The sequence below is a fragment of the Saccostrea cucullata genome, unplaced genomic scaffold, assembly GCF_032062105.1.
Source record: "Saccostrea cucullata isolate Sc308-1 unplaced genomic scaffold, CSIRO_AGI_Scuc_v1 ctg188, whole genome shotgun sequence".
In the NCBI taxonomy this organism is placed as follows: domain Eukaryota; kingdom Metazoa; phylum Mollusca; class Bivalvia; order Ostreida; family Ostreidae; genus Saccostrea; species Saccostrea cuccullata.
In genome coordinates this window covers 54,490-72,670 of record NW_026926584.1, presented here as the reverse complement: position 1 = coordinate 72,670, position 18,181 = coordinate 54,490, and the positions used below count along the sequence as shown (strand labels likewise).

The following is an 18,181-nucleotide window of genomic DNA, read 5'->3' as shown; positions in this document are numbered from 1 at the left end:
TCAGCAACAATAAATTATAACTATTTTATATGTCAGCTACGTTTTATAGAAATACAATACCAAGTTTTGGAGGAAAAAAATTATGTTACGTTTACGCCATAATATAGTATAAACTTTAAGACTTGGTTTCTTTACTCAAGCCTATCTTGTCATTTTTATGTACATGAAATATATGGAGATAACGAACAGTATTCAATATCAAAAATCCATCTAAGCTAAGGCAGGCCACTTATGCTGATATCACAGAATCAGCATTAATCTCATTGATGGTCAACAGTTTGTCAGTTGTTTGATCTGGGTGGAAAAGGTAGTCAGTCTATGGATTAAAATAACAATCTTTTTAGATTAATTGATGAGCTTTTATTAATTTACTGCTTTGTTTTTCAGTTATTTCCTTTACTTGATCAAGACAAATGACCCACAGCTGGTCCTCCCAAAGATAGAGGATGTTTACTTTGTGTGGCACCTGATTCAATATTGTTTCAAGCGCTCTGTGTTGTCCGCCTCTACATTTTAAAGGTTTTATTGAATTTTGAACATAGGCTTTCCTTGAAATTTTAAATAAACATTTCTTAGAATACACACTTCGTCTTTTTCCTGATAACATTGTGCTTTGTAAGATAAACTACAGTGTTTTCCCCCCTCTATGAATAATCACAACAGATGTGGAACGTTTACTTATGAAGAAAAACAAATAAATCAAAAGAAAAAATATATAAATTTAAGACAGAGGAAAAAGTAAAAAAAATAAAAATAAATTTAAAAAACGCTTTTATAGTGCAAAAACGTGGACTATTTATTCAAATTCACAATGAAGACAAAATAAATGTAATTCAATTTTTATTTGAACAAACTTTCTAAACATAGACTCCTCACTGAAATGAAATATATGGGCAGTATTCAAGATCAAAATTCATTCAAACAATACAAATCAAGAGCAGAGCAAACACGTGCCTCTAAAACATCAGAGGGTGGATCACGTGCCCTGGGAGAGTAGACATCTCCTGCCGACAGGTCACACCGACCGTGTGTTCGTTGTCATAATCGAGATAACGGGAAATTTGTAAACAGTTTAGTGTTTAAAAGTATGAGGAATGTCCCAGAAAACCGCGAAAATTTGCGATGAGTAAAAATTGACATACATCATGATCAACATTTTTCTTTTTTAATAATGCCTAAAAATATCATTGAAATGATTCTAAACTCGTTTAGTACCAACACGGATATTGCGAATTCACGGATTTAACGAAGTTATCTTGGATCCCCCTCTATATAAATTTAACGAATTCCTGATATGGATATAACGAATTAGGGATATAGCGAAGTAATTTCATAGGTTCCATTGACTTCGTTATAACCGAGCTTCTTGTACAGATAACATTTTCCTCTCAGGTAAACGAATCTAACAAATTAGCTGTCGGCGCAACTGACGCCGGCAAAACTTAGCCCGTAGTGTTTCTGAATTTGTTATGGACACTGTATCTCATTTGATATTCATTTAAGCGTACTTTCGTCACTTTATTTAGTTTTCTTTAAGTTACCAAGCTATAGATCTCAAATACTAGACAAGTGTTACCAAAACATTGCGGAATTAATTCTTTTAATAGGTATGAAACATATGGAGATAAGGAACAGTATTCAAGATCAAAAGTCCATTAAACAATACAAAATACGAGCAGAGCAAACACGGACCTCCAAATCATCAGAGGTGGGATCATGTGCCATGGAGGAGTGAGCATCCCCTGCCGACCGGTCACATCCGTCATGTGCTCCTTGTCTTGATCGGGAAATAACGGAAAAATCCGTCGTCAATTCAGTGTATAAGTAATGGACTGACAAATAGTATGAAAAACGTCTGTCAGCATTTGACTCAATGGAAAATTGTATTTGCTGACGACGTCATTGTATTGACCATGGAACTTACGAAATGATGACTTTAAACGTCAAGATATTTGATATTCTTGTTTCATCAACGTGTTTGTGAATAATTAACCTCATTTTAGAAATTGTTCATACGTACAGAATGCTCTTGCGTATCGAATTAACTGAGATATATAAACTCCGTATGCAGGTGATGAAGGTACATGTTCAAGTAAGGGAAGTTGACGATAGAAAAGCTAAAATCATCACGTTTATCATAGAACTTGGTTTTTAGATTACCATTAACGTCTTCTCAAGTAAAATATCCAAATATGAAACAGATGTTTCGGACTTTGTGGTATCTAAAATAATCTTTAATCTCAAGCTCACCAGGAGATATGGTATCGACATAAGAATGGAAATCACCATTGTTAATTGACAATACGTCGTCGATATATCTAAATGTCGAGTTGAAGGCCACAGCAAGTGTTTACTTTCTTTTCAACACATGTAAAATGTTTTTGAGTTTTATTTATAAATAATTTATGTTCGTTTGAACTGGTGAATTTAGAACATAAATTCTATTCTCTTTCTCCGGATAACCAGTCGAGTCAACCTCCAACCCCTTCAGCTAGAGATACGAGGGCTGTTCATTAAATAATGTCCTGAACTCTATGACATGCAAGATAGAAATCATATGACATTAAACTTGACTTTCTCTCATGATTGAATCTTTAATGAATTGATTACAATTTATGTGACCACTTTTCATCACATTGTTTCATTGTGAGAAGCTGGAAAACAAGGGCTGTTCGAGACACTGCATTAAAAATGAATGGTAGAGAATCTGTGAATTAGAATGGAATTAAACACTTCATTAAAGCTGTTGTAAAACTTGTTAAGAATCCAAAAGAAATATTCACTGAAATATGTGAATTTTACAGCAACCGATGTCTGTGTTTTATAGACACATAAGCAGGTAGATTTCAATGAATAAAAATGATATAATGGGCATCAAAACTGGGCACGCTCCTTTCCGACAAGGACTTGCAACAACCAATTGGCTGTTTGCCAAAATTCAACAGATTATCACTGATGATGTCTGATTGGCTTTAAAACACATCGCAAATTTGAAAGGCATCATGTTAATGGTAGTTCAAATTGTTTGAAAGAGACATTTAACAGTAAAAAAAAACCTTTGTACTCAATGGTCACCTTATGTTTTGAAACATGAGTGAAAACGACAGCGTGTAAGAATATCTAAACATTTCGTTAAAAAAATCAGGAATTGTAGTTTTCCACCTCTGTCCGAAATTCTAACAGATAATGAAGCTTTAATCCATTGCCTAAAACCCTCAAAACAAATTAACAATAAGATGCACCTGACAAAAACATTAAAGTTTTGAGAAGAGCAAAGAATTGCAAGAGTACAAAAACAGTTTTATAGGCCATTTTCTTAAATATTAGTGGTCTTGTTGTTCAAATTCTTATTTGGGGAAGCAATTTCTGGAGGAGTCTAGAAAGCAAAACTTTTGCCAAAAAAATCGAAATGTTTATGAGAGGAAGGACAAAGAATCAGGAATCCACTACATTTGATTTCTTCATGACAGTGTCCAAACCCATACGCCTTGAAGAGAAAAGGAATTTTAGGGATAAACAGAAAGTTAATGTTTTGTCACACCAACAATATTTACCAGAGCTTTCATCCTTTCACTTGTTTCATTTTCCAAACTTGAAAAAAAGACACCTTTGAGAAAGAAAAAATAAGTTTAGGAAATCATAGGATCTGCCATATTCCAGAATACGAAGGGCCATACACAAGAATGTGTTTTAAAACAATCATAAAATTGATAAAAATGTTTCGGACATATGTTTTAATTAAAAGAGAATATTAAACTGAAATTATTAAAACTAAATCATTGAAAAGCGTTTTTTTTTTTTTTGTTTTGGTTTAAAGATTGAGGGGCAATATGAAAAACATCTATCCTTCTGTGTTCAATACTCCAGAAGTGAAAAAAGGGATTAGATAGATTACATGGTCAGTACGTACTGTTCCCTGTCGACAAAGCAGGTAACAACATTTTCTTCGTTTGTAAGACTCATTATATAAATTGTATTTTAGAAGAACTTGGATTTAATTCTACAAGTGGTAATCCTACTTATACTTCCCTCTCTAAGGGAGAAATTCTTCAAAATCATATGTCAGTTTTGAATATTTTTAATATTCTGCAGAGCCAAAATGAATTTGAACTACCCTATATATATTGGATTCCGAAACTTCATAAAAATCCTTACAAACAAAGATACATTGTGGGTTCCAGTAAATGTTCAACCAAGCCTCTTTCGTTACTCCTCACTAAGATATTGACAGTAATGAAGGAAAAACTTAAAGAGTACTGTGCTACAATATATTCAACAAGTGGTGTGAATCAGATGTGGATACTCAAAAATTCCAAAGAACTTTTGGACAATTTGAAATCAAAAGATTTTACCAACATCATCAGCTTAAAAACTTACGACTTTTCAACTTTATACACAACTATTCCCCACGATAAATTAAAGTCCAGGCTTTTTGATATCATTGACAGCTGCTTTTTCAATAAAAATGGAACTCGTAAATTTGCTTACCTGGTCATTGGTCATTTGCACAATTATTTTGTTAAAACACATTCTGATTGCACACACAAGTACTCTGAAGTTGACATCAAAAAGATGCTTGAGTTTCTGATTGACAATATCTACGTGGTTTTTGGAGACCAGATCTTCCAACGATATATTGGAAATCCCATGGGTACCAATTGTGCTCCGTTATTAGCAGACCTATTTTTGTATTCATATGAAGCAGAATTTGTGCAAAATCTTATGCGTGAAAAGAAGAAAACACTTGCTGTTGCCTTCAACTCGACATTTAGATATATCGACGACGTATAGTCAATTAACAATGGTCATTTCCATTCCTGTGTCGATACGATATATCCTGATGAGCTTGAAATAAAAGATACCGCAGAGTCTGACACATCTGTTTCATACTTGGATATTTTACTTGAAAAAGACGTAAATGGTAATTTAACAACCAAGCTATATGATGAACTTGATGACTTTAACTTTTCTATCGTCAACTTCCCGTACTTATGCAGCAATATACCTTCATCACCTGCATACAGAGTGTATATATCTCAGTTGATTCGATACGCAAGGGAATGCTCTACGTATGAACAATTTCTAATACAAGGTAAATTATTGACAAACAAGTTGATGAAACAAGAATATCAAAAGTCTTGACGTTTAAAGTCATCATTTCTATGTTTCTAAGTTCTATGGTCGATACAATGACCTTGTCAGCAAATACAATTTATCATTGAGTCAAATGCTGATTGACATTTTTTTCATACTAATTGTTAGTCCATTATTTATACACTGAATTGACGACAGATTTTTCCGTTATTCCCCGATCATGACAAGGAGCACACGGCGGATGTGACCGGTCGGCAGGGGATGCTCACTCCTCCATGCCACCTGATCCCACCTCTGATGTTTCGGAGGTCCGTGTTTGCTCTGCTCCTATTTTGTATTGTTTTTTTGGACTTTGATATTGAATACTGTTCGTTATCTCCATATCCTTCTTCTTTCCGAGCACCGAGGAGATTATTTATTGAACAGCACTCGTAAACCTGTTTCTGATACTTATGTTTGTGTTTTTTCATCGTTAACATATCTTGTCATACCCCGCTCAGCAAAGTGTTTCTTGATAATTTGGTGCTCCACATTACCGCCCAACGTCACCATTTTGACAATATCTAATTTCAAGTGCTTTGGCACATATTATCATATCAATTGCTATTAATGATGTCAAACAGATGAAATTTTAAAGACGAGTACACCAAATTACAAAGTATTTATGTAGGTAAATTTTGTGACACTATAACAAAAAAAAAACTTTATTGACAATGTTATTTGTAATAGTCAAAAATTGTTGTGTGCCGACTACCTATATTTTACACCCTTTGAATGATGTTTTTTATGAATATGACATCACAGCCTATAATATTTTGTCAAAATAACAAAGAGATCTCTTTTCAATAGCATGCCAAAAATTGTTAGTTTTGGTTGAATGGTATTAGAATTATTCAAAAAGGTCGCGTTTCTCTGGAACAACCCTCGTAATGGCAGTCAGCATTTCACTTATTGAAGATTTTTTGGCGAAAAAAGGTTATTTTTATTGCCAGGAAATATGTGCTAGCATAGTTTGCAAACAACGTTTCATTTCAAAGCACCATTTAACGGGTATACTCTGCTTTATCAGCTTAAAATATTATTTTTATATGTTGCGAGGCGACATACATGTATATCATATTACATCTTTTTTTAATTAGTTGAATAAATAATTATATTGTTCTTATAATTCTTGAACATAATGCTGAAGTAGGAAAGGCATTATAAATGTTATTGTTTGATATGTGATTTGTTTTAATTAGTAAAAATGTATGTAAAATGACATTAACTTTCTTCAGTTCTACAGTAAGAAAAAAAATCAAATTATACATTTCTTTCTTAACTCAATGACCTTCTTCGGTAAGTTATAAAGATACTTTCTGTATACTAGTAGCTAAATAAAAAAAAAAGTATTAGTAGAATATTCATGTAAGAACCAATTTGTGTTTTTTTTTTCAAATACATACATGTAGTATGTATTCATGTATGACATCAATCGCAACTTCTCGGGCCTTTCCGGCTAGCGGAAAAACGACCTCGAATGTATATGGAAGCCGCCATGACAACTCCCCTTTTTCACGATCTTTGAAATAAATGCATGGGGACCTTTTATCTGTGGAATATGGAGTTTAACTTTATTCAATGTAATGATATTACCTAAAATATGATATACAAGGGACTTCTAACTCCGTGTATCCCATATTTGAATAAACAGGAAATGTATAATTTTTTAACATCCGGTGATGTTAATACATTCGAGGTTGTTTTTCCGACCTCTGACGGAAAGACCCGAGATGATGCGATTGGTATGACCTAAGTGAAAAATATGAAACATAAAGATCCAACTCATATCAATTTGATTGCTTCATCTTTTTTATTTACTTTGTAAAAGCCACGGCTTCTTTATTTATTTGTACATTCACAGCTCAAAATGTTAGCTTTGTAAAGAAATATCAGATTTATGATCTCTGCTTCTTTCAGGGAAACTAAAATAGTTTATCCTAAGGTAGCAGGAAGACTATATTTATAATATTTTGAAAATAGTCATGTACATGTATATACAGTATATTCCAATACGAAAAGTGCTCAGGGTAGAAACTGAAATGATTTCTTTTAGATAAGAATATAAACTCTCTAGATGGTAAACTTTTCAGAGATTTCATTCTTTATTCTATAAATACAATTCTAAAGAAATAATACCTAAAATCTTCAAATGGGTTTTCCTTACATCCAAAAATTCTAATACACGAAAAGAAATGCACACTCGGTGTGGTCTTCATCTCGACATTTAGATATATAGACGACATTAATTTTCAATTAACAATCATCATTTCCATTCAAATGTCCACATGATATATCCCAGTGAACTTGAAATTAAAGATACTACAGAATTTGACACATCTGTTCATGAATATTTTACTAGAAATAGATGTTAACCTTAAATAATGTTTTATGATAAACGTGATTTATTTAACTTTTCAATCCTCAACTTTCCTTATTCAGCAATATACTGTACAATCACATATTTTGTGGGGTCAAATTTTCTAGGTTTGAGGTAGAAATTTTGGTTTGTGGGGATTTGATTTCGAGGTTGGAGAAGTATTGAGTAATAATGCATATGAAACTTTGCATTTCGAGGTGGATATGATTTCGATGGTCTCTACATACCTCGGAAACAACGAAAATTAAACCCCACGAAAATCACCTGCATACAGGGTTTATGTTTTAAAGGTCCGTGTTCGCTCTGCTCCCTATTTGCATTGTTCAAATTGTACGAGGGACGTTCAATAAATAATGTCATGCATTGTTCAAATTGTACGAGGGACGTTCAATAAATAATGTCATCAGGGCTCGGAAAGAAGCAAAAGATGCTTTTTAATGATTTAGTCTTCATGATTTTACTTATTTATCTCTTTTGATTAAAATAGATGTCCGTTAAAGTTTTTATTTAATTTCTGATTGTATTTAGAACACATTTTTGGGTATGACCCTTAGTATACTGGAAAATAGCAGATCCAATGATTTCCTGGACTTGTTTTCTTCTTTCTGAAAGGTGGTTTTTCAAGTTTGGAAATAGAAACAAGACAAAAGGTAAAAGATCTAGCGAATATTGTTAATGTGAAAAAAATTAACTTTCTATTTATCCCGAAAACCCCTTTACTCTTCAGGGGTGTAGGGTTTGGACGCTGTCATGAAGAAATTTAATGTAGTGGATTCCTGATTCTAAGTCCTTTCTCTAATAAACCTTTCAATTTTTTTGCAAAAAAGATTGCAAAAAGAAAGACTCCTCCAAAAATTAAACTGTCTCCCCGAATACGAAATTGAACAACAGTACCACTAATATTTAAGAAAATTGCATATAAATCTGTCTTTGTGTTCTTGCATACCTTTGCTCTTGTCGGACCATTGCTGTTTTTATCAAGTACATCTTATGGTAAATTTTGTATTCAGTGTTTAAAGCAATAGATTCATGTTTCAATATCTGTTTGAATATGAAACAAACTTGGATAACTACAGTTACTGATATTTTAAAATAATTGTTAAGACATTCCTACACGCTGTCGTTTTCACTAATTTTTCAAAATATGGGGTGATCTTTGAGTACCAAGCTTGTTTACCGTCAAACGTTTCTTTAAAACCTTGTAAACTACTCCCGATTTGATGTATATCAAATTTGCTATGTGTCTGAAAGTCAGTCATACATCATCAGATATTATTTATTGAAATTGGGCAAATAGTACATAAGTTGTTATAATTTTTGTTGGCAAGGACGGTACCCATTTTTGATGCCCATTAAATAATTTTTTATCATTGAAATCCACTTGCTTATTTGTCTATAAAACAGGCATTGGTTGATGTAAATGTCACATATTTCAGTGAAAATTTCTTTGGGATTTTTAACACGTTTTACAGCAGCTTTAATGAAGCTTTTATTTTCACTTTAGTTTACCGATTCTTTACCATTAATTTATAATGCAGTGTCTTGAAAAGCCCTTGTTTCCCAGCTTCTCAAGATGAAACTACCTGATGAAAAGTGGTCACATAAACTGTTATCAATTCATTAAAGATTCAATAATGAGTGAAAGTCTAGCTTAATGTCATATGATTTCTATGTTGTATGTCATCGAGCTAATGACATTATTTATTGAACGTCCCTCGTATTTCCAGCTTAAATACTGTTTGTTATATCCGTAAATTTCATCCATGTTTATTGAACAAAAGAAGTTTGAAAAATGTGTTTAATAATGTTTCATTAACTTAAGTGTCCTTTAAAACTATTTAAAAACTAAATTCAGACCCAAAAAAATCTTGCTTTATACGTGCACGTAATTTCCACTATCAAACTTTAAAAAAATGTTACATTAAAATATAGATATGTGAGGCTGCCTTATTTAGTTCTCTTTTTCATTGAAGCTTTATCAATGCCTTATCATCCATAATATTGAACACCTGTTGGGTTACAGATCATAAATATGCATTACACATTTAAACTTTTTGTTGAGTAAGTTGCGTTTTTCTGAGACGCAAATTTCAGGGATTTGTTTTTCTTTTTAAGAGTGTTCATTTTGTAATGCAAGAAGGAAAACTATTACCTATTCTAAATAAATAGTACCGATAAACAATTTTAAATTAGATTTTTTGTAATATCAACACGCCTGGTAATAAAAATAAAATGAAATCTTTGTTTGAAAAGAATCTGCTCATAGTGGATTGATTATCAGCATCATAACCTTAATTATTTTAATATGAAAACATGCACATTTACCATTAATCTGTCATTTAAGGTACTCAACAGCTGAAGGATAAATATCATTATTTTACTTAATAATTACATATGTTTCCTTTTCACGAAAGGAGAATTCATCGAAGATATGTTTTACAAGCAAAAAATATCGTATCGATCGATATAAATTATATTTCTATCTACATTAATCAAACCAGTTTTAGGTCGAAATAACGTTAATTTTTAATTTCATTTTAAACATTTTTTAGTGAGAAAACTTATTTTAATTCATTTATGACACTAGTTCTCAAAACAAAAATAATAAAATTATAATATAAAAATTAAAGTATACGTTTCAATTTGTTAAAAAATATCTTCTGCATAAAAAGCACATGTATGAGAGAAAAATGTAATTAATATTACTGCCATTTGAGTTTGTATTCCAATTTGATTTCAAAATAAGCTAGTGTAGACCTATCTGTTTATGGCAGCCCAGCAGTTGCTTGTTGAGCCCTATTTCAGAAGACACAGCTCAACCCGCCGATTCCTAATAGCAATATCAAAATCAACTTGTATAAAATCATGTTTGTTTTATTTCCATCTATATAAATAATAAGATGTAAATTTGCCAATTAAGGAATAGATGTTTTTTAACAATTAAGTAATACTCTAGATTATAAAATAAATTCCGTCTATTGTCCTCATAGCCAGTAAATAGGTGTATACTATTGCTTCCAAAATACCAGAGTACCTATTTCCAAGAGAATATGGAACTACATTACCTATTAGATATCTACACATCATGAAGTCATTACAAAAAGAGATATTTTGACTGTTCCAGCAATTGTTCTAACAAATAATTCTTATCTTCGATATTGATTTCATTCTAAAAGTTGTTTCATTCAGGTGTGGATTCTCATATACTCTTATGAACTTTGAAAACGTTTAATATAACATTTTTTTTTAAATACATGTAAGAAACATAACAATATACGACTCATCTACACTTTATAAAATCATCATGAATTAAAAATTAGTTTTTTTAATATCATAAATGACTGCTTCTTCAAAATATATTTGGAAGTTAGAGGGTTTTTTTATTTCGTGTTTGGTCAACAACAAAATTAATTTTAAATAAAAATAACCCTGATTCTATACGAGGGCTGTTCGAAAATTATTGAGACATTGTGTATATTTTGCTTTCTAATGAACGTACGCGTCTTTTGGTGAAAATTTGCATATACGTTTGACATACACTAAAAGTTAATAAGAGCAAGAAATATTTTACAGATATTAAATATTTTCTCTACAATGGTATATAAATATGTCAGTAGTAGGGGTACCCGGAGCAGTCGCTTAATCAGATATCGAAAATATGTAACACCAAAATTCTAACTCTTCGTGGATCCATAATGAGAGCGAAAATAATTCAGTTTAAGTGTATAGTTTTTCAGCTTTATTTCAAATTCATGTTGTGCAACTTTGATAGATATTTGATCAGAAATACGGAGATAAAAAAAAATTAAGCGCGGTAAAGAAATCTGCTAACAACGACAAAATGGATTTTGACGTCAAGGGCGGAGCAGCCAGCATACCTAAAATTTTGTGTAGCGCAATGTAGAACTCTTTTCAAGACTGAACGACCTGCTAAAACAATAACAACGAGAAAAAATAATGTGTTAGGGTTTGTTATTTCATCGGTATACATTTTTTTTTACAATTAATTTAACCAGAGTAAAATTAAAAGCTCTGGATGACCATGGGTTATTACGTACAGTATTGCTATCGTTACGGTTTTAAACCCGGCACTGCATGATTCTAATATGTCATCCTTTCTCACAAATGAAAATTTTTCACCGGAGTAGCAACAGCAAACATTTTTAAAGAATAGTTTAAGAAAAGAGACTGTTTGATTTTTGTAATGTTATATGTAATAACAAAGTAGGAAGAGTACACTATTAAACGCTTCCCGATCGTTTCACATGCGAAACAATCTACGGCTAACGTAACGTTACATGACGTAGCGATGCTGCTCCGGGTCGATAGACATATGCATATTTATTACTTCACCGAAACTTATCTAATTATCATATGAATTAGAAATTTTGCATAAGTGTTTCAGTCGTTCTTTATAAGATGTTGATGAATTTTCATGAAATTTTCTCCGTCCTTTTTGGAGTAAATGTAATTGTCTCAATAATTTCCGAACAGCCCTCGTACTGTACGTACAAAACTACTGAAGATCATTATAAATCGCGACACCTTATTGTCGCGAGATGGAAAAATAGTATGTTTTAGCGATACAAAATTTTCGCGAACTGGGGGATTCTGTATATAATCGAGACTTGCGTTGTCAGGCAAAAATAAAAGTTTTCGTGAATAAATGTGATTTACATCACTCTGAAGTTGATAAAAAAAAAAAAGATGTGTGAGTTCCTTATTGACGACATTTATGTTGTCTTCGGATATCAGGTTTTCCTTCAAGCTGTTGGAAAATCAATGGGCACTGATTATGTTCTTCTTTTACACACCAATGTAGAAGGTTAAAATAAACTCTATACGTACATGTGTAGAAGAAAACAGTTTCTGTGCATACAACTCGATATTTACACATGTTGACGTATTAGCAATCGGCAATAGTAACTTCAATTCATACATCGATTCGATTTATCCCAGTACCTTTGAAATTAAAGACAACATTTTCTGTCGATTTCATGTCAAATTTCAATACATGATCATATCTCTGAAAATAATTTTCTTCGTCTGTTTGGCGTACAGATCATATTTTATTAATGCACCGTAATAAAAGCTTCTCAGGTGCTAACATGATGTAACGTTTTATCTGATTTACAACACTGGTCGATTAAGAGGTCGAACATCTTGACCTGTCGTGTCAAACCACTCTAGAGTCCATTGACACTAAAGTCAATTGATAACGTTTTATTTCAATATTGGCTGATATTTTTTCCACACACACTTAATGTTTGTCTTAATGTACATTCTGCAAAAAAGTGGGCATTTTTTTCAAACTTAAGATACATTTAAGAAAATACATGTACAATAATTTATAAGAATATAATAATATAATGAAACATATAAGGGCTTTTGCTCCCCCCCCCCCCCCCTGTCATACATCGTTATTGCATTTTCTTCGTTATAATGTTTAAACTTTGTTTTTCATTTACCAACTTACTGATAGCTATTAAAAGAGAGATAAAGAATGCAATAATTGCCTTGATGTCTGTTCTAATAGGTTAATAAAAAGAACTAAAAATTATGTTGCTTCAATTTTTTGGTTTTCTTTTCTTTTTATTTATTTATTTATTTTAAATTTTTATTTTAGAATCCTTAAAAAGTAGTTTTATGCAGACTTTAATCATGCAAAGTTTACTTTTTAAAACGGAATAAACAGAACATTGAACAAATAAATAAAAATAAAAGAAAAAACTGCAAAATGTTGAGATCAAGTTTTTCTCAAAGAATGGGAAAAAATAATCTTTAGCTAAATACAGAGTTAAGAAAATAAGATTTATTCAGCTATGAGTAATTTTAATTTAAACCTTACATAAAATTGGCTTGTAATTTCTAATTAAAGATTTTAACAGCAAAACCTGTGAAAAACAGCAAATCTCAATAAATACACACTATTCTGTCTTTCATTAAAGATATTTAACGAAAATATAAAAGATTAAAGTAGTCCTCTCTCTCTCTCTCTCTCTCTCTCTCTCTCTCTCTCTCTCTCTCTCTCTCTCTCTCTCTTCTAAATGAGATATTTATGAATATTTATTACAGAAGTGGAAATTCTACTAGAATGTTCGTCAAGTGACACGATAACCCTCAGTTTTATAAACTAATTTTCGTCGTAAAATATGAAACTATGACATAATACGAAAATGGTTCAATTGATTTATTTCTCAAATATAACTTATTGGTCATAACAAAAAAAGGTAATCTGTGACACAAATTTGTGTGAAAATATCCACATGGTTTCCTGAAAAAAAAGTATATAAAGACAATGTTCCCTCATCATATCACACTTGGGTCATACCTAATTAAAAATGCATTTTGTGGTGCTTTTTTCGTGTCTGGTCTTCACGGGTAAGTTGACTTCAAATAATTGTTAATAAAAGTTTTTAATTTAATTTATTTCATTTAGTTGAATTGATTTTATTTGCAACGTGATATTACCCCTTAAGAAACGATAGGTAACATAATTATTTTTCTAAACCTATCATCAATTTACGGGATTACAATTAATAACACTGAAATGAAAATAAAGCGTTGCCTTGCTTTTGGTGATAGAATGTAGAAAAATTGGAAAAAAAATCACACATTTTCTCATTCAAAAAGCATCCAAAAAAATGTTCGAAATATTGTCTTGATTTTTTTAAAAATTTGCCTCTCTTTAGTATCTGGTGTGCCGACAATCTATCAGCCTGCCAAGGAAATCCTTAAGGGCTTGGCATTGCAACCTGAGGTTTGATAGCTTTTTGTTTTCTCTACTTTGTTAGTAACTAAAAAGTAGTCTATATCTATTTTTTCCCTCCTCTTTGGCATTCTTTTTTATCGTTGTTCACCATAAAAAAAATTTCTAATTTAAAAGAAAATGTATATTACATGTATAAGATTGAAAAGCTACTCAAAATAATTTCTGGAAAAAAAATGTTATACCTTTTGGTGCTTTGGATAAAAACACAAGAAATTCTTGATATAATGATATTTATAGTTTCCGGATGACCTCCATCGTATCGTAAACGGACAGGAAGCCTCCCCCGGAGAGTGGCCCTGGCAGGTGTCCCTCCAGTACCGTCAGTTCTCGTTCCTGCAGTTTTCTCACATCTGTGGAGGATCCCTCATCAGACCAAACTGGGTCCTCACCGCCGCCCACTGTGTTGAGTATGTTTGAAATATATTCGTGTAAATTGTACTTATATGCTGTTTTGATATTCATGAAAAAAAAACTCTGTAACATAACGTTGCATCAACATTTTTAAATAAATTCACGAAATCTTTTCTAAATAATAATTTCTCTTCAAACCGTATCAAAATTGATGAAAGTCATTGTATCTACTTTGGTATGTAAATGTATGTAATACTGGAGAATAAATTAGATAGGTATTTTCTTTTGCAACCTCAACAACAGACAATGGCCCCTTTCACTATCAAACTGACTTTTTCCAAAGGTTGTGCAAAAATGCATTTAGTAAATCTATATTCGTGCATTACACAAGCATTTGTAATATACCTTGTAAAAACATTTCTAGTGTAAATCTTTTACATGTGTGTGAATATTTTGTTGAAAATGCATCATTGAGTGAAAACTTGAAACATAGCTCATATAACACGAATTAAGCAAAATTCACAATTTACAATGATCGTGTTAGAAGGAGTTTCTAATAAATTATCTATATCTAACTGCTGGGTTTCTTTTTTGCTAATTACAACAATGTATCTTTTCCCTCTAAGAATACACTATTTTACAGTAGAGAATGTTAATTAATATGTGTATTTTTGTTTTCAAATCATTTGATATAAATTACAGTGGAATGTCAAGTTCTAATTTGCGCATTGAAGCTGGAATCCACAGAGTGTCTGAGAATGGTGCTACACGTTCCATCAACAGAATCATCATGGTAAAGTTTTAATTAGAAAAAGAATACAAGTCTTTTTTGCGTATTAATTGCAAAAGGTATTTAAGATTATATTATAGAGCTAATATGTGCACATGCAATACTTAAAATACCATTTTAAAAAAAATTGTCTCATAATCAACCAATAAAAAAATATTTTTCAATAATCTTGTTGATAGCACGCTGAGCAGATGTGCTGTGGATACCCTAATATAATTTTCAAATATACTTATATGGTTTTTGAAATACTTCATTACAGCACCCTCAGTATTCCTCATCTGGTGCAGGTTACCCTAACGACATAGCCCTGTTGGAACTCTCTTCATCCTTCATGGTTGGCGGGAATACCCAGCTTGCCACTCTACCTACAAATATAAATGAAGATTTTACCTACAATACCGACTGCTTTATCACAGGTTGGGGAAGAACTTCAGGAGGTATGTTGGAATGAGAATAATTAAGCGTAATGAATTTTTTTTTATCCTTTTAAATATACCTTTAATTATTATAGCTTACTGAAACTAATTGGTTAACAATACCATGATTTGAAGCTTCGATACTTCGTACATGTATTTGAATTGCTGTGATGCTGAACTATTAAATTTAGTGTCGAAGAACAACATGGTTTGTGTTAGAATATGCAAAAATAAAACGCAATAGAACAATGAAATATTGTTAGAAGTGTCAAAAACATTAAACAAATTTGGATAGCTATAATAATTTACTTTAAAATTCAATATCGATAAATATAAATACATGTACATGAAAAGTATTTGTAAAATTAATGAACCTATATAACGATCAATTCGTTACAAAACTAAGAAAAGAGATTTTCAGATTTCGTAAAGAATCATTTATATTAAACTGGTATCTTGTTTTAGGTGGATCTGTTTCTGATGTCCTCATGGAGGCACAGATGACCAATATTGAAAACACCGAATGTGCCAACCGCTGGTCAAGCATCAATGGTGCCGCCATTTATGATTCCCACATCTGTCCATTCGAACCCAGCAAATCTGCTTGCAATGTTAGTACAGAAAAACGCACAACGTTAACATGATTATTATCAAATATGTACTGGTGTCGTCATTATCATTTTTTATGCATTTTAGGGAGACAGTGGTGGTCCCTATGTCTGCAGAAAGAATGGTAATTATATGTTGGCTGGAGTGACGTCATGGGGCATCAGCACGTGCGATGGATCGTACCCGAGTGTTTATACCAGGGTGTCCAAGTATTTGGACTGGATGGCAAACTACATCTAAATCCTGGGTCTCTAACATTGATGAATAAATGTTGAAAATAATTTTGCCTTATTTTATCAAATTGAACAGTCAAACTTAACAAAACTTACTTTTTGCTATGATGATTTTCAAATATATCAATTAATTACTGAAAAATCTGTTGCCTTTGCAAACGGAAAAATACTAGGGAGAAAAACTTTATATATTTAACAAGAAATGGTAGCACTAAATATTTCCTGTCATTTAACTTTCATATTTATAAATACAAAATGCCCCCTTTATGAATTGACATCATGCTCAAGTCTAATACTGTAAATGAATTTCATTTTGTTTGTTTGCTATTTGGTCTTGTTTTTCAACAAGTAAGTGTTATTTGATTAAGCAATTTTAATGTGCTAGATATGAAAATATACTAGTAATACACAGACCATCACGTTCAACTCTTCAGTAGAACAACAAAAAATTATCAGATAAGTTGGGTGAAAGTGATTACTTCCTCCAGATAAAAATGAAACACTAATGTATCAGTGGGCCTAGTGTACCAAATGAAAATTATCCTTTGATAAAAATAAGCAAATAATAAGTAAAAAAAAATATCAGAGACAAGTCTTTTAATTAAAAGAGCAAAAAATAAATTATAAAAGTGTTCATATTTAAATTTTGCAAGTGAATATCAATCTTTTTAATAAATAGATAAGTATACTGTATGAAAAACATACTGTTTTGTGGGATACCTACGAAGGATTGAGAATTAAACATTAATGCTGTCCCTTCTGGCTTCCCTGCTAAAAAAAAAAATGTACAAACTGTAGAAACGGTACAAACGGGAAAATACTCAAAGCTGATCGAAATCACCGGACATGAACTACCATCAACACTCGATCTAGAGTTGAACAATGAAAACAAATATTTTACATATGAACTCTTAAAACAGCTGACCTATAGAATAGAAAACACTAAAAATGGGAAAGATTAAAATGATAAATAGAAAACAGTACAAAATAATGCAGCCATATTTTTTTTAATCTACAGACCATGTTGGTCTGTGTACACTTAACAATTAAAATTTCTAAAATGATTTTGAGTTTCTATTCTACCGTTTGTTCAGATAGTTTACGCTTAACAATCTAAAGTTCAGTAACATTTTACGCCCTTTATTTATTTAAAATTTACTTCAAACTTTTCAATTTCAACTTTCAAAACGTTTTTTTTTAAATTTGGTATTTTGATTCAAACATTCAAATTTCAAATAACCAAAACATTTGGAGCTTTTAGATATTTACTTCAAATATCCCAAATATCAAATTCCAAACCTGGTTTCAATTTAAAAACAATTTTCAAAAACACTTTTGGTTAAGCAAAAGAGCTTTTTGATAATTAGAATATTAAACTAAAATTCAAAATTCAAATTGGGTTTGGAAATTTAATATTTTGGTTATTTAAAGTAAAATTCTTAAACTCAAAGAGTTTAGGTTATTTGAAATTAGAACATTTGAATCAAGATTCCAAAT

General features: G+C 31.4%; 1 protein-coding gene across 1 annotated transcript; it reads left to right on the top strand.

The window, feature by feature from the left end:
• Nucleotides 1-13,834: 13,834 nt before the first annotated feature.
• On the top strand, nucleotides 13,835-16,732 carry LOC134272130 (fibrinolytic enzyme, isozyme C-like). The gene is made up of 7 exons (XM_062754370.1): nucleotides 13,835-13,894; nucleotides 14,206-14,273; nucleotides 14,523-14,692; nucleotides 15,339-15,429; nucleotides 15,686-15,863; nucleotides 16,308-16,453; nucleotides 16,539-16,732. The coding sequence occupies exons 1-7, from the start codon at nucleotides 13,855-13,857 to the stop codon at nucleotides 16,689-16,691; spliced, it is 846 nt and encodes a 281-aa protein (XP_062610354.1). The 5' UTR covers nucleotides 13,835-13,854; the 3' UTR covers nucleotides 16,692-16,732.
• The last annotated feature ends 1,449 nt before the right edge of the window (nucleotides 16,733-18,181 follow it).

What these genes read in the sequence shown, in the direction of transcription:
- LOC134272130 (XM_062754370.1), top strand. Translation starts at nt 13,855, where the DNA reads ATGCATTTTGTGGTGCTTTTTTCGTGTCTGGTCTTCACGG. An exon ending in ACCGCCGCCCACTGTGTTGA is followed by an intron (nt 14,693 to 15,338) that starts GTATGTTTGAAA and finishes TATAAATTACAG; the next exon opens with TGGAATGTCAAGTTCTAATT. An exon ending in CCAGCAAATCTGCTTGCAAT is followed by an intron (nt 16,454 to 16,538) that starts GTTAGTACAGAA and finishes TATGCATTTTAG; the next exon opens with GGAGACAGTGGTGGTCCCTA.